At 44.6% G+C, this 20,887-nt stretch overlaps 1 protein-coding gene across 2 annotated transcripts in view; it reads left to right on the plus strand.

Moving 5' to 3' along the window:
• Positions 1-20,887, plus strand: part of ELP3 (elongator acetyltransferase complex subunit 3) — a 185,382-nt gene that overhangs the window by 25,094 nt on the left and 139,401 nt on the right. For both annotated transcript variants that reach the window (XM_033937686.1, XM_033937685.1), the window contains exons 6-7: positions 1,180-1,248; positions 7,629-7,783. In XM_033937686.1, coding sequence (XP_033793577.1) covers positions 1,180-1,248; positions 7,629-7,783 — 224 coding nt within the window. The remainder of the gene's footprint in view (positions 1-1,179; positions 1,249-7,628; positions 7,784-20,887) is intronic.

Consider the following 20,887-nt stretch of genomic DNA (forward strand, 5'->3'; position numbering starts at 1 on the left):
TTCATGCCTCACTGCGGGGACAAGACCATTCACCGCCCCGCGGGCAGTGAATGACCTTGTCCCCGTTGCCGCAGCGACTGCTAGTTTTCTTCCCCGTTTTCGGCGGGTGACCCGCAGCTAAAATGCGGTGGCCGCGGATAAACCGCCACCGTGTCATTCTCTACCAACAATCAAAACAGTAAGTCAAAAATCCATTATCCTACTAACCAAAGATAAACTTAATATTAGGTTTTATAAAATTGTTTCATTATACTGTTCAGCAATCAGCTTGCATGTGTAATTTTAAATCTTTTGCTATACTTTAAGACGGAAGTGTATGAACTTACCGTATTTTTCGCTACATAAGACGCACCAGTAACTTTTTAAAGTTGCAGTGCTCTCCTGCTGGACAGCTGTGTTTGGGAGAAGAGTGGCGTGACGCAGGAGTGCAACCTTTGCACTTCCTGCCTGGTCCCGCGCTGCTCAGTGATTGGCTGAAATAGAACTGACATCAGCCAATCACTGAGCGGTGCGGGACCAGGCATGAAGCGCAAAGGTTGCGCTCCTGCGTCATGCCGCTCTGCTTCCAAAGACAGCCATCCAGCAGGAGAGCACTGCAGCTTTAAAAAGGTACCGGGGCGGCTTCGGGCTGGCTCCTTCAGCTGCGGGTGGCTTCTGACTGTGGGCTGCAGGCAGCTCCGGGCGGGCTTCTTTGCTCCGAGTGGTTTCTGACTGGGCTGCAGGCGGGCAGCTTTGGCTGCTGGTGGCTTTGGGTGCAGGTGGATTCTGGCTGCGGGCTGGTGGCTTCGGGCTGTGGGCTGCGGACGGACTGCTTCAGGCTGCTTAGCACCAGACCACCAGACTCATCCCCTGTAGAGGAGGAAATTTTTTTCCTTTGTTTTTCCTCCTCTACAGGGGAATGCGTGTTATGGACGGGTGTGTCTTATAGACCGAAAAATACGGTATGTCATACGTATATTGTGTATGTTATGTGTTGACTTTCATCCCACTAAATTCTTGCATAGCAGAGTTCTAAGCAGATTACAGGTGGCATATCGTGTTGCAAAAAGCTTATATACATTCAAAGATTTAACATAATATGATCGATTTTTTGGTAATTGGGTATTCTGAGGCAAAACAAAGTCTATATTTGCATGTTTTTAAAATCATAAATATGTTTTATTCTTTTATTTTTCCTAGCCAACTTCAATGAGAGCGATACGTGCTAGGTATGATCCTTTTCTTCAGACAAGACATCGAGTAGAACAGGTATAACAAATCAACACTGAGTCGGTGACTTTTTCAAGGATGGGTGAATATGCACAGGCAGAAATAACACATTATTCCAGGTCAACATCACTTGAAATAGAAAATGATGGAAAGTTAAGCATCTGACAGTCTAGTATAATAAAATAGAGGAGAACATAAGAAGTTGCCTCCGCTGAGGCAGACCAGAGGTCCATCTCGCCCAGCGGTCCGCTCCCGCGGTGGCCCATCAGGTCCATTGCCTGAGCAATGGTCCCAGACTATCCCTATAACCTACCGCTACTCTTATCTGTACCCCTCAATTCCTTTATCCTCTAGGAACCTATCCAAACCTTCTTTGAAGCCTTGTAACGTGCTCCGGCCTATCACAGCCTCCGGAAGCGCGTTCCATGTATCCACCACCCTCTGGGTGAAAAAGAACTTTCTGGCATTTGTTCTAAACCTGTCCCCTTTTAATTTCTCCGAGTGCCCCCTTGTACTTGTGGTTCCCCATAATCTGAAAAATCTGTCCCTATCTACCTTTTCTATACCCTTCAGGATCTTGAAGGTTTCTATCATGTCTCCTCTAAGTCTCCGCTTTTCCAGGGAGAACAGCCCCAGCTTTTTCAGTCTGTCAGTATATGAGAGGTTTTCCATACCCCTTATCAGTTTAGTTGCTCTTCTCTGGACTCCCTCAAGTACCGCCATGTCCTTCTTGAGGTACGGCGACCAGTACTGGAAACAGTACTCCAAATGCAGTCGCACCATTGCACGATACAGTGGCAGGATGACCTCCTTTGTCCTGGTCGTGATACCCTTCTTAATGATACCCAACATTTTGTTTGCTTTTCTTGAGGCTGTGGTGCACTGTACCGACGCCTTCAAAGATGTGTCTACCATCACTCCCAGGTCTCTTTCAAGGTTACTTACCCCTAGCAGTGATCCCCCCATTTTGTAGCTGAACATCGGGTTCTTTTTCCCTACATGCATGACCTTGCATTTCCCTACGTTAAAGTTCATTTGCCATTTCTTGGCCCATTCTTCTAGTGTCGTTAGGTCCCTTTGCAGATCTTCGCAGTCTTCCATGGTTTCAACCCTGCAGTAGAGTTTGGTGTCATCCGCAAATTTAATTACTTCGCAATTTGTTCCCACCTCCAGGTCATTAATAAATATATTGAACAGGTGCAGTCCCAGCACCGACCCCTGCTGAACTCCGCTCGTGACCCAATGCCAGTCTGAGTAATGGCCCTTTACTCCAACCCTCTGTTTCCTGTCTGCCAGCCAGTTTTTGATCCATCGGTGGACCTCCCCTTGCACCCCGTGTTTCCACAGCTTTTTAAGCAGTCTTTCGTGCGGTACCTTGTCGAAGGCTTTTTGAAAGTCAAGGTAAATGATGTCAATGGATTCCCCTTTATCCACCTGGCTGTTTACCCCCTCAAAGAAGTACAATAAGTTTGTGAGGCATGACCTACCCTTGCAGAAGCCATGCTGGCTCGACTTTAGCTGTCCATTGTTTTCTATGTGTTCACAGATACTGTCCTTAATCAGTACTTCCATCATCTTTCCCGGGACCGAGGTCAAGCTCACCGGCCTGTAGTTTCCCGGGTCCCCCCTTGAACCCTTCTTGAAGATGGGCGTGACATTTGCAATTTTCCAATCCTCTGGGATCTCTCCAGTTTTCAAGGATAGGTTACATATTTGGCGAAGTGCCTCTGCTATTTCGTTCCTTAGTTCCTTGAGTACCCTTGGGTGAATGCAAGAAGCATTGTGAATTAACTATTATAGCACTCCAGCAGGGAATTCTGTGCCAGAATAATTTAAAAGCCTGAAAGCAATATTTGGGCAGGTGCAAAACTAAAGTACCTCTTCTGTGGCCAGCTTATACAGAGCTTCATGTATAACTTGGATATCCAGCACTGTCCCTAGGATGTCTCTAATGTCTCATTCAACCAATGTGCAAGCATTCTGGAATTTATGTATTCTGCAGCCCAGCAGGTTGTTGTTTTTTGGGTTATTTTACAGAAAAACTTATATGGTCAGCAACTGCCTAAACAATTTTGAATATTAGTCCCTCTGTCAGTATAACAGCATTCTTCTGCACTGTACTTTAATTACTGCTCAAGGCAGTAACTATATAAAGTTATAAAATGTCTGACTGCTCAGAATACAAAGTAATTTATAAAAATTACACTTATTTTATATAAAGAACTTGTGCACTTACATGTTTTTACAAAAATTTCCCTCCTGAGAAACTAATGCTAATATTAATTGTCTTATATACCACTGTATCTCCAACTGAATTCAAAGCGGTTTATAAAAAATTACAAAAAGCTTACATGAGATCTATTTGCATGCACTGCTTTCAATGCATATTCATTGAGGAAATCCTGAAAACCCGACTGGATTCTGGCCCTCGAGGACCAGAGTTGCCCACCCCTGTCCTAGAGGGACCAGAGGGAGCTAAGCCCAAAGTTCCCATGCCCCCTCCCCCCTCATAACCACACAAATTTACACACCTGCTCTGAATTTTGAACAAATGCCTTAGAAAATATATGAAGATGTAAGTCCAAACCCCAACCCTGGGAACTCCTATGTTCATTCTAGGTAAAAGTGTGCCCTAGGAGAGCAGTTAGCTAACAGGAGAGTAATCATCTAACAATGCCCCTAATTTATAGTCTGATATCAGATATAGTGCTTTTAAATTAAAACCACTTGCTCATAGATCACTTTACTAATCTTCCTTAAACTAGAGAACTATATAAACTACCTAACCCCCAAAATTTTTTTCAGACAACTCAACTGTTCAATCTTCCTTTCTGGAGACCCACTTTGCTTTATTAGTGCAGAGTCTAATATTATCTCAACTGCAATGTATTATACTTTATAGTTTGTTAAATTACAAAAAAAAACCCAACAACAACTTCAGTTATTGCAGAACACGGCAGTCGCTTGATTTTCAAGCAGCACAAAATTTGATCATTTTATTATGAAAACTTCATTGGCTTCTAACACACGTTCAATTACATAGTCTTGTCCCTGATTACTTGACTCAGATTAATTTAAGGCCTCCTTTTACGAAACTGCTTTAGCAGTTTCTAGCACGGGGAACCGCGCTGAATGGCCTGCTCCCGACGCCCATTGAGTTCCTATAAGCATCAGGAGCAGCGCGGTCCATTCAGTGCTGTTCCCCGCGCTAGAAACTATCGCAGTTTCGTAAAAGAGGGGGTAAGTCTTTCGACCACTCGTGAATATCATTTCTTCAGCTCCTGCTACCAGCTTATTTTCCTTTCCTGCTCCCCAAATCATTTCTCTTTTATTTGTTCCTCATGCTCTTCTCCTTGATTGCTTGCTCACTCCTTCTCCTTCCATTCCCATCTCCTTCTGTCCCCTAGTGCTTCCCTTAACTGTTTTGGACTATGACCTCCCAACCACATTGAGGTATATCAGAATTACATGCCTATGTAGTTTCAGGTCGTGAATCCAAACACAATGTGCTTTAGCCTTTCTCTTACTCTTTTCCCTTGGGAGATGCGTTGTTCCAGCCATAGGTACCATTGCTGGCTGTTCTCTCTCCATCCCTTGGGCTAGTTTTATTGTTGCTGTTGCTATTTCCATCCCCATGGATGGCTGCTGTGGTGGCTGTCCATCTTCTATCTTTTGCAGTGCAAATGCTCTACAGGAGCCAGCCATGTCTCAGAAATTTCAAATTCTTTTGAGAAGAGAATTCTGCACCATTTCTGCTTAGTACAGTTGTATAGAGTTCCCTCAGCAGTTGGAGCCATGGTCTGTAGCCTCTAGTCAAGTTCTTTTGCTGCTATGTCAGAATTAGATTAGAAAAGATATATAAAATTTGGCAAACCTTTTGTAGTTGCACATTAAGGACTCAATTCTATAAATGGCACCCAAAATTGGGTGCCAAAAAAGTGTGCCAAGTGCTATTCTGTAAATGGTGCTCCAAGTTGGGTGCTGTTTATAGTGATTAGCACTGGGATCCATGCCCAGTTTTGGGCGTGAGGATTTATATCAACTGAATTCTGGTATAAATCCCTCATGCCTAAATTAGACACAGATCCCCTGATTCCTATAACACTGCACCTAAGTCCTAGAACTGCGCTTGCCCCCCCCCCCCAATGGCCATGTCCCCCTTTTCAGGGTTGTGCAAAAACATTTTAGTACACCTTTGCAGAGTTACGACTTTGAAAATGTGCACATACATTCCAATTATTGCCAATTAGCACTAATAAATTGATACCCAATTATCTGTGCAATGAAATTGCATACACATTTTGGGCATACACCCAAATTTGCATGTACAGTTTTGAGCACTATATAGTATATAGAATTGGGGTGAAAATCTTACAGTATTATATATAGCTCAATAGAAAATTGTTTTGCATGAGCTGGAAGCTCATAGTAGCAGAAGAAAACTCCTGAGCATTCACCCAACCCTTCTGACAATTATGCTTAGTGGGCTGATAAAATATATTTTGGGATTTAAGATACATGTATGTTTATACACGTATATGGTTTTATACATTGATATCTATAGTAAGCCGCTCTGAATTGATTCCCCCAGTTATTAGCAGTGGTATAGAAGCTTTCAATAAACAATAGTGTGTGTTTACCTTTTTAGTGTGAGATAATTTGACATCATTGAAACTGTGCAGACAGTAAAAATGATGATTTTTACAAATGTAGTTTGTTACCAAATGGGTATGATACCGGTTTATTTCCAGGGGTCTTTCTATAAAAAATTGAATAGTATTCTTATTAAATTTATTTGTCTGGGTAAAAAAAGCCAGAATTGCATTAGTATCTTTGCAAAAACCGATTGCGGAGGGTGGGGTAAATTTTCCCAATTTTTATAGGTATCATCAGGCCTATATAATGCGCCAGGGAATGTATTGGATCCTCCCCGAGCTCATGGAACATCTGCCAGATTGGTTATATCTAGAATTGAAAATTATGTCCCCAATGAGGTTATCCCAGAATACCTAGATATGCTAAAGACAACATAATTTTATTGGATACATAGAAAACAATTAAATTTATTGATAAACTTACAGATGTTCCTATAATTAAATTTACTTTACAGTCCTTATGGTTAAACTCCAAGATTCAAATAGGCGGTGCTGGGATCGCCTGGAAGAATTGGATGTAGGCAGGTATTCGGACATTAGATGATGTTATATCTAATGGAAAACTGCTTGAATTTTCACGGCTGCAACAATCATTTGATATTTTAAAATCTCCAACAATATAGGTCATTGCAGCTGAAGCAGGCCATTCAGAGTGGGTTCCCTGAATGGAAAAATTTAAAAACTTATTACAGTTTGCAGATCCTTTGCTACCAGATAGATTTAGTAGGACATCAGGCCGCTCAGTGGTATAAATCAATTTCTGAATTTTTGAATAAGAAGCCAAAAAATAGTCTTAGAGACATTTGGAGCATTGAGATAAAGCAGTATATTTCTGCATCTCGATGGACACGAATTTGGAGGCTAAGATGTACAGCATCAGAATCTATGAGACAAACATGATTATTTTTGTTGCATAGGAATTTTTGGACCCCAGTTCGATTACAAAAACTTAATAGTTCAAAATCTAATAGATGCTGGCATTGTCATATCAATATAGGGACGTTGGACCATTTGTTGTATTTCTGTCCAATGATACTTAGTTTCTGGAGGTCAATTTGGGGACAAATCAATCTTATATTAGAATCATCTATTTCTTCATCATATGAAGCTATAATTTGTGGGACGTTGTTGCAGATTAAACCTGTTTTGGATTAATACAAAAGCCGTCTTCTATTGATCTTGACAGCAATAGCAGTTCAAATGATCACGAAAAACTGGAAATGTCATGACAGACTTAATTACTCATTCTGGTGGGCGAGTGTGTGTGTGTAATACGTATATGAAAGAATAAACGCAGAATGCTTAGGTTTTAGTAATGTATTTAATAAAATATAGAGCCCATTGACTGCATTTGTTAACAAACAATAAGAATAATATAATGATCGTTTGGGGTTTTTTTTCTCATAGATCTCCTTACACATTCAGGTTGGGGGGGAAGGGGGGAGCGAGGGATATTTTGAGGATTTATACTATATAAATATAATATTGGTAATAATTAATACGAGTTAACATGTTATAAGAGAAAGAGGGGGAAAATGGTTATTTTCTTTTTTAATTGTATATTAAGATGCATTTTATTCACACTTTTAATGTTATATTAACTGTAATGCACTTCTAATGATTGGAAATTCAATAAAGATTTATTAAAAAAATGAAAAAAAAGAAACTATTCATTCAATCATGAAATACTGTACTGTAATTATACGACAAGCACAGGAACTTGGTGGGTGGTGCTTGACTTTCTGGTTTTAAATTTGTTTACAGCTTAAGCAGTTGGGACACAGTGTAGACAAAGTTGAATTTATTGTCATGGGTGGAACGTTCATGGCTCTTCCAGAAGATTACAGAGATTACTTCATCCGCAACTTGCATGATGCTTTATCTGGGCACACATCCAATAATGTAACGGAAGCTGTCAAGTAAGTATTCCATATTTGCAACGTGAAAGGAATATTTTGGGCTTGGTGCTAGTGGTGCCTAATGAAATTTTAACCTATTCGACAACACCTGTGCACAGGCTCAAAACTTGCTATGCTTGGTTGTGTTATGACTATTTTGTTCTTAGTGTTTTTTTTTGGTTTTTTTTAAACGTATGTTTATTAACAGTGAAAAAATACACCGCCCGACTGGGCACAACAGTAATCAACAAAAAGGCAAAGGTCATGCTATTACATAGGAAAAGCAGGAACAATAGCATTACTACCCCACAGTGTCCCCCACACGTGTATAGTATACAGAAATATAATAAAAACAATGAGAGCAACGGGGGCAGATGCATTTAAGTACGACTGCACGGTGAAGCCGCCCATCAGGAACAGTGATCTTCCACCTCTTTTTTCTTTTGTACCCTATTGACAACCCCCAGACACTACACAGAACTCAGAATACCAATCGCACACTACAACATCCGTCCCATACAAACCAGTCACTCAGATCCCCAAACATCTCCCCCCCCCCCCCCCCCCCCGTCCCTGAGGCACCAGAGTGTAATAGGAAAGAAAATGTAAAAAATGTAAAAAACAGTTAGAATGCGCAGCAGGGGACTAGTCAAGAATGCATAGAAGGGAATCTGATCTAAGGAGACCCCCGCTCCCCCTCCCGTGCGCACGACGGCACCAGGTCCCGCAGTCTCTCCCATAAGCCAGCGTAGTGCCGCTTAAGCACGCTCGGTGTTCTAGCATAGGATCGAATTTCAAACTGAGCCACCTCCCGGAGTCGACTCCTCCAGTGTTGTATCGGAGGTGCCTCCTCAGACATCCAATAAGTCAATATCAATTTCTTCACTACTAGAATAGCGTTATAAAAGAATCTGCATTGGGGTGTGGTGAAACCCTGATCCTGGAGGGAGTTCTGCAGACCCAGGAGTATGAACCCATAGTCCCATTCTACAGTACGTTGCACTGCTTGTTCCAACAAAGGGAGGGCCTCCCGCCACACACTCAGCCGAGGGCACTCCAAAAAGGAATGAATATAGGTACCGGCGCTGCTCTTGCACTTCTTACAGAAACCGCTCTCCCAGAGTCCCATGCGTGCCCCCCTCTGCGCCGTGAAATAAGCCCGATGAAGGATCTTATACTGGAGTTCTTGGAAATCTGCAGATTTAGTGTAGGAGTATAGTGTAGCAAAGCAGGCCGCGAATTGCGATTCAGAAATATCCTGCCCCAAATCCCGCGCCCAGGAAGAGCGCACTGTGGTAAGTACCGATATAGCAAGAGAGGACTTAAGAATGCGGTACCAGTGCGCAAGGGAGTTTGTTGCAGGCTGGGTGGCCGAAAAAAGGATATCCAGAGGCCCCTTGTCCCAGGCTCCAGCATCTCCTCTACGTTCCGTCTCCCAGTAGTGACGTACTTGAAAGTAAGAGAACAAATAGCATGAAGGGAGGCCCCACACGTCCCGTATCTGCTGAAAGGATGGGAACCCTGTAGGAGACAAATCAAGTAGGTTTTCCATCATCAGACATCCCTGGGCCGCCCAGTGCTGAAATACAGATCTACCCATGCCCGGTGGAAACCTGGGGTTACCCCCTAAACGCATGAAAGGAGATATGTCCGGGGGCAGTTGCTGTCTACGCCTCCACCAACGCCACGCCAGCCTTAGCGGGCGCAGAAAACGGAAACAAGCGATGTATCGCCTCCCAGGATCTTCTTGTCGATGTATTAGATTCAGAAATTGGAAAGGGGCACTCCAGCTTGCCATCCATCCCTGGGGGGAATAGCGTGGGCACTCTGTGTAGCCCTCGTGGATCCATCGGAGAAGAGAAGCAACGTTATAAAGCCGGATGTCCGGGACATTGAGTCCCCCCAAAGATTTATCCAAGATGAGTTTGGACATTGCTATTCGAGGAGTGCGGGACCTCCATATGAAACGGGAGATAGTAGATTTGAAAACAAGTTCGTCCCTTCTGGTGAGCCAAAGCGGCATGGTCTGTAAAGGATACAAGAGTTTTGGTACCAGAACCATTTTTACCAAGGCCACCCGACCCAGAACCCCCAGCGGTAGTTCCTGCCACGCCTGGCACAGTTTTGCAATAGCCTCGAGTGGTCGGCGAATATTAGCGTTGTACAGTGTAGGTAGATCAGTGCTAAGGTATATTCCAAGGTATCTCATCGGTTTAGTCGTGGGTGCAATGGGTAACACCGCATGCCAGGGCTCCGCCCGACCCCCGGCCAGCAACAATAATTCCGATTTACTACAATTAACTTGTAATCCCGACAGTGTACCAAAAGCACGGATCACCTCCAGAGCTCTGGGCAAATGCAAGGAGACCTGATCCACATAAAGTAAGATGTCATCAGCAAACAAGCTGATTTTACATTCCTGGCCCCGTACCGTAATTCCCTGAATGGTCTCATCCTGCCGAATTTTCGCCGCGAGGGGTTCGATAGCCAAAAGAAAGAGGGCACCCCTGTCTCGTACCTCTCTGTAATCCGAAGTCCTCAGTTAAACCCCCATTGATCAGTAAGCGCGCCCTGGGGTTCTGGTATAAAGCTGATGCCCAGGCCAGAAAGTCGCCCTGAAATCCACCCCGGCGCAGGACCCAGAAAAGATACTCCCAAGAAATGCTATCGAATGCTTTCTCCATGTCCAGGCCCGCCACCGCCTCTTGGCCGCCACTTCCTACCCTATCATGGATCGCCCCCAAGACCTTCAGCAGATTCATAGAGGCATAGCGGCCCGGCACAAACCCAACCTGGTCTGAGTGTATAAGATCGGGGAGAATACCATTCAGACGCCTCGCCAGAGTCGCCGCCAGAAGCTTGATATCCTGATCCAGGAGGGAAATCGGGCGGAACGACCCCACCAGATCTGGGTCCTTACCCGGTTTAGGGAGCAGGACTATGTGCGCCATGTTATCCGGAAAGGATCCCCCCGTCCTCGCCACCTCATTGTACATTGCGCTCAGGGGCTGCGCCACCAAATCCTCGAGGATGCGGTAGTATTCGGGACCGAACCCATCCGGGCCCGGCGCCTTGGCCAGTTTAAGAGACCGAATGGTAACACGGAGTTCAGCCTCGGTTATAGGCAGACTCAAGGATGCGGCCTGATCCTCCTCCAGGCTCGGCAGTGATAGACCCCTGAAAAAGTCCCTAAGAGCAGTCTCATCCAGTGGACGTTTACCGTATAGGGTCTCATAATACCTAACAAATTGTTCAGCAATTTGACTCTCCCCTACGTGCCGAGTGCCCCCAGCATCGCGGATTGCTGTAATAAGTTGACGTTTCTTATACGGTCTCACTAGGTTTGCCAGAAGTTTCCCTGTCTTGCCCCCCCATCTGTGCATGTTATACCGTTGAAACGCAAGGGTCTGCTCCGCTCGTTGGCGAAGTAAGGTCTCAATGCGATCTCGTATTGTCTTGTATTCCTGTCTCTCCTTGTCCGAGAGGGAAGAAATATGGGCCCTGCGAAAGCCGTGCAATTGTCTTGTGAGGGACAAGAGCTCTGCTCCCCGGGCCTTGCGTTTAGCCGCAGTATATGCGATCACGTGCCCCCTCAGAACTGCCTTGGATGCATACCAGTAGTATATCGGTCCAACGTCAGGGGTGTCATTAGTGGCCTGGTAGTCTGCCCACCGTGCCCTAAGAAACGTCCGGAATTCCTGGTCGTGGTACAGGTACAATGCCATTTTCCAAGAGGAGACCTTACTGCCAGCCGCGAGGGTCAAAGTAAGATCCACAGTAGCATGGTCCGAAATCGTGGAATCCACTATCTCCGACTTAGCAGCCCTAGGGAATAACCTTTGATCTAGTAAAATATAATCCAGGCGAGCGTACACTTTATGGACATGGGAATAAAAGGTAAAATCCGAATCATATGGGTGCAATGCCCGCCAGACGTCCACCAGGCCTAAATGCTGTGTTAGGAAGCCCACCCCCTTGTTGTCATGATCCCTCAAACTTCCCCTGGGAGGTTTGCAGTCCACCCCCGGGTCTGCAGTGATATTCATATCCCCCCCCAGGACCACCTGGTATTCCGGGTAAGCCGATATTAGAGAGAGAACTGTGGAGAAGAATTTATGACAGTAAGAGTTGGGGGCATACAAATTACAGAGTAACAGTTTTAAACCCCAGAGTTCCCCCAACACAAGTACATATCTCCCCTCCCGATCGGTCAATTGTTTATGCAAGACAAAGGGCAACCTCTTGTGGAACAAAATTGCTACCCCTCGGCGGCGTCCCCCAGAGGTGGAGGAGTAAACATCCCCGACCCAATTTCTCCGCAATTTAGAGTGTTCAATCTGAGTGAGGTGGGTCTCTTGCAGGAAAGCCACATCCGCGTTCAATTTACGCAGGCTAGTAAGAATACGAGATCTCTTTACTGGGGACCTGATGCCATCGACATTAAAGGTGACAACTCTTAGATCAGCCATAACAGTGAGAGAATAGCTTTGTGCTGCACAGTAACCCTGAGGGAAACATCCCTCCAAGAGTGAGAGAGGTCATCCATTCTCCACCAGCCAAACAGGAACTGGCCCTGTGCAGAGGGAGCAGATAGGCCCAGACGAAGCCTCCCAGTTAAGCTTCGCTGCCCTCGGTATCGGTGTGCCCCCTAGTCCCATCCCCCATACCCCCATACATCCCCCCCATACACTCATCCTGGACTCAACCACACACTCCCACTCACACCCCTCCCCGCATTCCTCCAGCAACCCACCTCCCCCCACCCTAGCCCCCCATGCTGAGCCCTCCCCACCAGCATACATGCCCAAATATGTATCCCCCAACCTGCCCGGATCCCTCCCCCCCCACCGAAAAGTCCCCAGTTATACATTCCCTGCTGTTAAGAAGAAAACATAAGTCTAAATACAAACAGTGAACAATGGCAAGATAATACCAACACGTCCATATGAACCCTTCAGAGCAACCGCGTGCTGTTTCAAAGGAGACCCCGTCCGGCTGCAAGAACCAGCACTGAAAAGTCAAGTAGAGTCCTCCCTGATGGGGTATAGCCGGTGGGAGTGCAAAAGGCCGCAGGATAACTCAGGCAGCGAGGCCCCACACCTCCATGCGCGGGTCACCGAGATTGCTCCATCCACCCGGTCCCAGAAGCCGGTTCCCCGCAGAAAGCGTTAGCCCTCCTACTGTAGCAGCTGCTAGGGTCTCGCGGTCCCATGAAGCATATATAGGCTGTTCAAGCAGGCGTCCATTCCACCTGCTAGGCTCAGAAGGTCTCCAGCACAACGCCATGAAGGAAACCAGCTTTAGATGCAGGTGAATCGCAAGGCAGCAGCAGCCAGACAGGATAGCATTAGACGGGTAGATTCGCCAGGAACGCCTTGGCCTCCTCCCCGCTGCTGAAAGTGAGAGTCCGACCCTCATGCCAGACTCGAAGTTTCGCTGGATAAACCAGCGCGAATTTAATACCTCTGTTGTGTAAATCAGTGCATGAGGGCGCCATGAGCTTACGTTGGGCTGCCACCCTCACGGAATAATCATTGAATATGAGCACTCGGGCTCCCTTGTAATCCAGGACCCCCGCCTTTCGGAAAGCCCGGAGAATGAGTTCTTTTTCCCTCCAGTTAGAGAAGCGGGCAATGGCAGTTCTCGCCCTTCCCCCCTCCGTGGGCCGAGTTCCAATACGGTGCGCCCGTTCGCATGCGAAGGTCTCCGTGCCCCCGGTCAGGTTCAGAGTCTCAGGGAGCCAGGTGCTGAATACCTTGTAGAGTTCCTGCTCGCTCACTGTCTCCGGGAGCCCGACCAGCCGCAGGTTATTCCGATGGCTTCTGTTCTCCTGCTCCTCCAAGGCCTCTGTTCTTAGTGTTAAAGATAGTTTTTGTTTATGGAGAAACCTTGCAAGGTAATACATTAGAAAATCGCTCAAAAGCACAGTGATGAGGTGCTCTTTTTCCTAACAATACAAAAAGGGCAATTTTATAACAGGGTGGCTATAAAAAATTTCAAAATCATACCTATTTATAAAAGCAACAGGTGCTTTTTTTTTTTTTTTTTTTTAAATAGACTAAGAAAACAACAAGCCAATTGATCTACAATATCAAAGGTGGAAGAAAACAAAGAAGCAGATCACCAGTAAAATAGTCCTTTTATATTAAATCCTTAAAAAGCTTCCAGGTTTAAATGTTGTAGCCTGACATGGTCATGTTTTACTGGTCGGCTGCATCAGGGCCTATAGATACCAGTAGGTGCAAGACTTCAAATGCCACCAAAACTGTTCAAAATCATTTTGACCTAGCTAGTGCATTTGATGTGGTGGAACACCAGCTTTTATTGTTGATTCTGAAATTTTTGGGACTGGTGATAAAGCTTATTCTTGGTTGGAAGGATTTTTGATGAGTAGATCTTAACAGAATAAAAATGAAATGAAAATATCACAAGAGTGGACAGCGTTAAATGGTATGCCTCAGGGTAGAGAATGACACGGTGACTGTTATCTGTGGCTAGCTGCAGGTAACCCACAGGAATGGTGCGAAAAAAAGATTGGTAGCCGTGGATACGGGGACAAGGCCATTCACCGCCCTGTGGAGTGGTGAATGGCTTTGTCCCTCCAGTAAAGTATCTGCTGTGTGTTAACTCCCTTCCCACCACTCCCAGTCAGCAGCCTTCCTCGCGTTTGCACAGTCCAGCAGCCCCCTCCCTCCTTCTGATTGCTGCGGTCCAGGCATCTCTTCCCTTTGTTGGGCCATCTCTTTCCCTTCCCCTCACTTCACGGGCACTTTTTAGAATCAAGGTTTTCTCTCTGAGTGACCCAGACACCATAGCCTTCTCATAGGTCATGCGCAACTACTCTGAAATGTCTTCTCTGACATGAGCCACCCAGTTAGAAACAAGAAGTTGCGTTGGAGGAGACGTTTCGGGGTAGTTGCCCGCGACCTGTGAGAAGGCTATGGCGCCTGTGCTGCTCAGAGAGAGAACCTTGATTCTGAAAAGCGCCTGCGAAGGTGACTGGAAGGGAGGATATGGCCCAACAAGGAGAGGATAGAGGAATAGACGCCGAAGGGAAATGGGGAGGAGAGAGGAGGGAGCAGATGCTGCATGGAAGGTGGGGGAGGGAGAGTGGGAGCAGATGCTGCATGGAAGGTGGGCAGGGAGAGGGGAGCAGACACTACATGAAAGTGGGGAGGACAGTGAGAGTAGCTGGAAGGGAGAGGATAGAAGAGGGGAGAAGACGCTGAAGGGAAGTGGAGAGAGGGAGGAGCAGATGCTGGATGGAAGTGGGGATAGGGAACAGATGCTGAAGTGAAATGGGGAGGAGAGAGGGAGGAGCAGATGCTGCATAGAAGTGGAGCGGATAGAGAGGGGAGCAGTGACTGGAAGGAAGTGGGGAGGAGAGAGCAGATGCTGGATGGCAGTGGAGAGAGGGAGAAGCAGATGCTGGATGGAAGTTGGGAGGAGAGAGGGGAACAGACGCTGAAGGGATGTGGGAAGGAGAAAGAGGGGAGCACATACTGGATGGAAGGAGAGGATAAGAAAAAAAGGCCACATGCTGAATTGTGGGAAGAGGATAGTGAGATACTGGAAGGGGTGAGGGAAAGAGGTGGCAAGCTGTAGGTAGACACAATGAAAGGGAAATTGAGGACTAGAAAGTAAGAAAATAGATAAGAGGTAAAAAAAAAACACAACAAATTGAGAAGAAAAGAAAAGGGAGAGGAGAGAGAGGTATTGGAGCACTGGGGGAAGGGGAGGAGACAGAAACCAGATCTGAAGGGAGAAAAGGGATACTAAAAAACACCTGGGGGAGGGAGTGAGAGATGAAAGGGAAGAAGACAGAGATGCCAGACCATGGGGGGAATGGAGGGAAGAAGATAGGTACCAGAGGCATAGAAATAGAGCAGATACCACATAGAAAAGGCAGAGAGAAGGCAGACATAGATGGAAGGAAGAAAAGGATGAGAAGATGAGGAAAGCAGAAACCAACACCATAGGTAGAAAAAAAATTTTCTTTTTTTTTTTGGTTTTTTTATTATTTTTTTTTTAGCTTTAGGATAAAGTAGTATTGTATCTGTGTTAATAAATGTGTATAAACAAAGCCCTGCCAGCTGAAGATCTCTTCCTGTAGTTCAGCAGACAGAGCTCTGATATATAAAATGACAATTGTATAGAATAGTGTTTCTTTTTATACTTTAATAAAATAAGTTCAGTATAAAATTATTCGAGGCTTGTGCGGATGGGATCAAACGGTTTGCGGGAACAGGGATTGAGCTCACGGGGACAAGGATCAAGTTCGTGGACGGGGCAGAGACAGGCACAAATTTTTTCCCTCGTGTTATTCTCTACCTCAGGGCTCTCCACTTTCTCCAGTATTTTTTAATATACTGATGTCAATACTGGGATATTTCTTGAATGAGAAAGGGCTTATATATTTTTCCTGCGAAGATATTACAACTTGTCTTCCTCTTTTTTTTTTTTTAAGAATGAATATAAGATTTAACAATTTGGTATTTGAAGTTAGAAGTTTAGTTGATGTTTGGGCAGATAACATGATAACTGAAAATGAACAAAGATAAAACCACATTTTTATTGTTAGTTCCACCTAGGGTCACTAATGATAATACTCAATTAGAAGACAGAAAATTTGGGACACATTCATCACTGCTTTGATAGAGAACACTTTCCACTATTGGTTCAATCATTTGTATTGCTTCAACTAGATTACTATAATGTTCTTTATGTAAGTTGTATAGCAACCAAAATATTACAGACCATACAGAATGTTGCTGCTAGGCTTATAAAGTCTCAGCAACAAGCGTATGATATGGTGATTACATTGGCTTCCTTTTGAAGCAAGGGGCATTTTTTAAATTATGTGTCTTTATCTTCCATGGAGAAATCCTGGACTATATGATGAATTTAATAGATCTACCATCTGTTAAGAACTATAGCTTGATTAGCAATCATCTGAGGTTAAGATTTCCGAATCCTAGAAATACTAAATAGAGCACAGCATACTCTGTCTTTTCCACGTTTGGCAGCAAAATGATAGAACTCTCTTCTAATACAATTAAGGACAATCCCCCTTTTAAGAGAGCTTCTGTAAAGGCCTGAAGACCTTTTAGTCTGCAAAATATCTCATTCACGTGAAGATGAGCAGATCTTCTATGTGTTTGTTTTGATTTTTAATGTAAGATTGTAATTCCTGCTGATGGCCAGCTTCTTATTAACTTGTAAATCACATTGAACTCCTATTGGCGTATATTAGCGATTCATAAATATTTCTATAATGTAATACCTCGCCACTCTGCCCAGCTTCACACACATAAATGCTACTACTTTAGACCATACAAAATTATGTATGCTCCATAGTGGGGAAAACTATCTCTCTTTGTATTTACTACAGAAGAAAGAATTATTTAGTGTGTTTATTACTGAACAGTCTCAAATATTAGCGCTCGATGGGTTACAACCAATATAAAGCATACTATTTACAGTCAGAATTAACAAATGTTTCAGACATAAGAATAGGGTGAAACAATGAACAGATAAGAGCAGCTTTCTAAGGCTTCATAATATAATAAAATCAGAAGCCAGTGAAATCTTGTGTATATTAAGCATCTTAGTGAGGATATGGCTTTCTGATTGGGATGAAGGAGTTTTTGGGCAGCAGCTGTTAACAGCTGAGCATTTTTATGATGATTTCCAGCAGAATTAAGCAGTTATATAGTTTCCTCTGGAGGGCACTGCAAACCTATGTTTCTTCACTGGTTCTGTGCATGTAAGAAACACGTTTTGTTCTCTGTGGAGCACAATGACGTGTATTAATGATTTTGCACATAAAAGTTCCAGATGCACCACATTGTTTAAAAGGTTCAGTCCTGTAAGGTTTTACTTCAGTTTTTGCAGGTTTATGTTTAACTGCATTTTGGTTTGACATTGCTTTCCAGTGGTGTCGGTGCAAAAACTGTGATGTTAGTTGAAAATCCTACTTTTGACACTGAACTTGTTTCTTCTATGTATTTGCAATATATTTTTCTTCTAAATTGTTTTCAATTTTTAAGTGCTTTTGCTGTCAGGTTTTGGGTTATTTTGTTACTTTCTGTTTTTTTCTACAGTGTTGTTGTATAATGTAGTAGCATGGCAGTTTTTGACAAATATGAAGTTATGATCTGTTGGCTCACCACATCTTCTCAGCTGTCCCTCTCAGCTGTTTTCTCAGCACCTACTCTGTCTTCGTTTATCTCCCTCTATTCTCTGTATTTGATCCAAGCATCATCTAATTGCATTCTGTGACCCTCATAACAGGCAAACTCAACTTCTAAGCCAACTTTCCAAGCCATCAGACCTTGAATTGGGGGAATGGAAAGTCTTGTATGAGGTCTGATTTTCAGCCACTGGGGAGTATCACATGACCATGTTTTACGTTAGGTTTTTTGAAATTGTAGCACCTTTTCCTCTTACCCCCATCTGAGTTTCAAAAACAAATTTCTGAGGTGAAAAATGGTGTGATGTTCAGTTCTTAGCTCTTTCAACAACACTAATTTAGTACTTGAAGTGGATGAGGTTGAAATAACAGAGTTCATTCTATTTTAGGGACATTATTGTCTTCATCTAGATCAGGGGTCTTCAAAGTATGGCGATGTGGCCCGCGATATGATTTTATCTAGCCTACCGGGCCACAAGGCTCTGCACCCTGGCCCCCTGCCTGCCCTGTCCATCGTACCTCCTCAGCTGCTGGAATCCCTGGTGGTCCAGAGGTGTAGCGGGCAGGAATGAGCTTTCACATTCCTGCCCCATTGCTAATCTGGTCGGTCGCTGCTCGACGCCGAGTGGCTTCCTGAATGGACAGGGCAGGGAGAGGGGACAGGGTGAGGAACCTGTGAGGGATGGAGGGAAGGGGGCTGAGTGCAGTGCCTGGCAGGCTGGGTGCAGAGCCTGATGGGGGATAGAGGGAAAGGGGCTTGGAGCAGAGCCTGACAGGGGAGGGAGGGGGTGCTGGGTGCAGATCCTGGCAGGGCACTTGAATGTTAAGCCACCTGATTTATATACCCGTCAAGCATTTTTCCTCTTTTTTTGGGGGGAAAAATGGGGGTCTAGACTTATATTTAGATTGACTTATATTTGAGTATATACAGTAATTTTCTAATGAGAATCCACAAAAATAAACCATGGGGTGTTGATAGAGGTCAGATGCATTGTTAGGTGTATTACTGGTATAGTAGCTTGTCTGAGTAAAATCCAAATCAATCATTTTGTACCTCAGAGTATGAGATTCATTACAGCCTATTTCGTTTCCACAGCACCTGATTAAATGAAGTCATGTTAGAACATAAGAACATAAGAGTTGCCTCTGCCGGGTCAGACCGGAGGTCCATCGCGCCCAGCAGCCCGCACCCGCGGCGGCCCATCAGGTCCATGACCTGTTAAGTGACCCTGTCTTTCCTGTACCTATCTCTATGTCTATCTGTCCCTGCCTTTCCTATACCTGTCTCTATGTTTATCTGTACCCCTCAATCCCCTTATCCTGTAGTTATTTATCCAAACCTTCTTTGAACCCCTGTAGCGTGCCCTGCCCTACCACAGCCTCCGGGAGCGCGTTCCATGTGTCCACCACCCTCTGAGTAAAGAAGAACTTCCTAGCATTTGTTCTAAACCTGTCCCCTTTCAAATGTTGTTGTATTAATTTGATCTGTGTATAGCAGGGGTGCCCACACTTTTTTGGCTTGCAAGCTACTTTTAAAATGACCAAATCAAAATGATCTACCAACAATAAAATTTTAAAAAAGCACACTGTACGCAGAGAAAATGTTAATTATCATTCATATTTGGTTTTTTTTCCAAAGAAGTCAAAGCAGATGACTTTAAAATATGCAATGTCACATCAGTAACAACTATACAAAAATGAACAAATATACCCCCTCCCTTTTTACTAAACCACAATAGCAGTTTTTAGTGCAGGGAGCTGCACTGAATGCCCCACACTGCTCTCGATGCTCCTTGCGCTAAAATCCGGTACTGCGGTTTAGTAAATGGCGGCCATAGTGTAAAATATAGACAGCAGATATAAATTCTCAAAACGGACACATTTTGATCACTAAATTGAAAATAAAATCATTTTTCCTACCTTTGTTGTCTGGTGATTTCATGAGTCTCTGGTTGCACTTTCTTCTTCTGACTGTGCATCAAATTTTTCTTCCCTTCTTTCTGCTTCCTGCATGCTTTTTCGCCTCCAGACCTCATTCCATTCCCCAACCAACATCTCTGTCCTTCTATGACTCCAACTTTTTCTTCCTCTCTCCCTGCCCCCTCCCCTTTCTTTCTTTCTGTCTGTCTCCCTGCCCCTTTCTTTTTCTCTTTGACTTTCTTTCTGTCTCCCTGCCCCCCTTTCTTATTTTCTTTCTCTCTGTCTTTCTTTCTGTCTCCCTTCCCCCCTTTCTTATTTTCTTTCTCTCTCTGTCTTTGTCTCCCTGCCCCCCTGTCTTTCTGCCTCCCCAAATCACTGCTGGGGCTGTCGTCTGAGAACAGGCCCCCAAGCCACTGCCGTCTTCTGGGCCCCCAAGCCATCGCAGATGCCACTGTTGCCGAGTTCTTCGTTTTCTGACGCTGCAACAGGTCAGCAGCCTTCTCCCTAACGTCAATTCTGATGTTGGAGAGGAAGTTCTGGACCAGCCAGGCAGCGATTGGCTGGCCCGGAACTTCCTCTCTGATGTCAGAATTGATGTCGGGGAGAATGCTTCTGCAGGGAGAACTTGGGGCGGCGGTGGGGGACATTGGGGAGAGGAAGGCTGATCGGTCCGGTAGATCGCAAAGGCAAAGTGAGTTTATCACGGAGTCCGGGATGGGCTCCGCAATCGACTCGTGTTGCCTTCGAGATCTACCAGTCGATCGCTGGTGTACAGCATAGGTTGAAAATTTAACTACTAACATGGAATATTGCTTCCATGGAAAACTTAAAATATTTTGCCTCCTGTTTTGACATCTCATCATATTAAAAACATAGGCAAATTGTATGTTTCTTTTAGTTACTGGCATCTGGCTCAATTTTTTGGTACAAGATTTTCAAAGATGATTTTCCTCCTTTTAATTTTCTGTAGTTTAAAAAAAAACAACAACCCCAGATGTTGCCTGACAGACCCT

Source organism: Geotrypetes seraphini, chromosome 3, assembly GCF_902459505.1.
Source record: "Geotrypetes seraphini chromosome 3, aGeoSer1.1, whole genome shotgun sequence".
Lineage (NCBI taxonomy): Eukaryota > Metazoa > Chordata > Amphibia > Gymnophiona > Dermophiidae > Geotrypetes > Geotrypetes seraphini.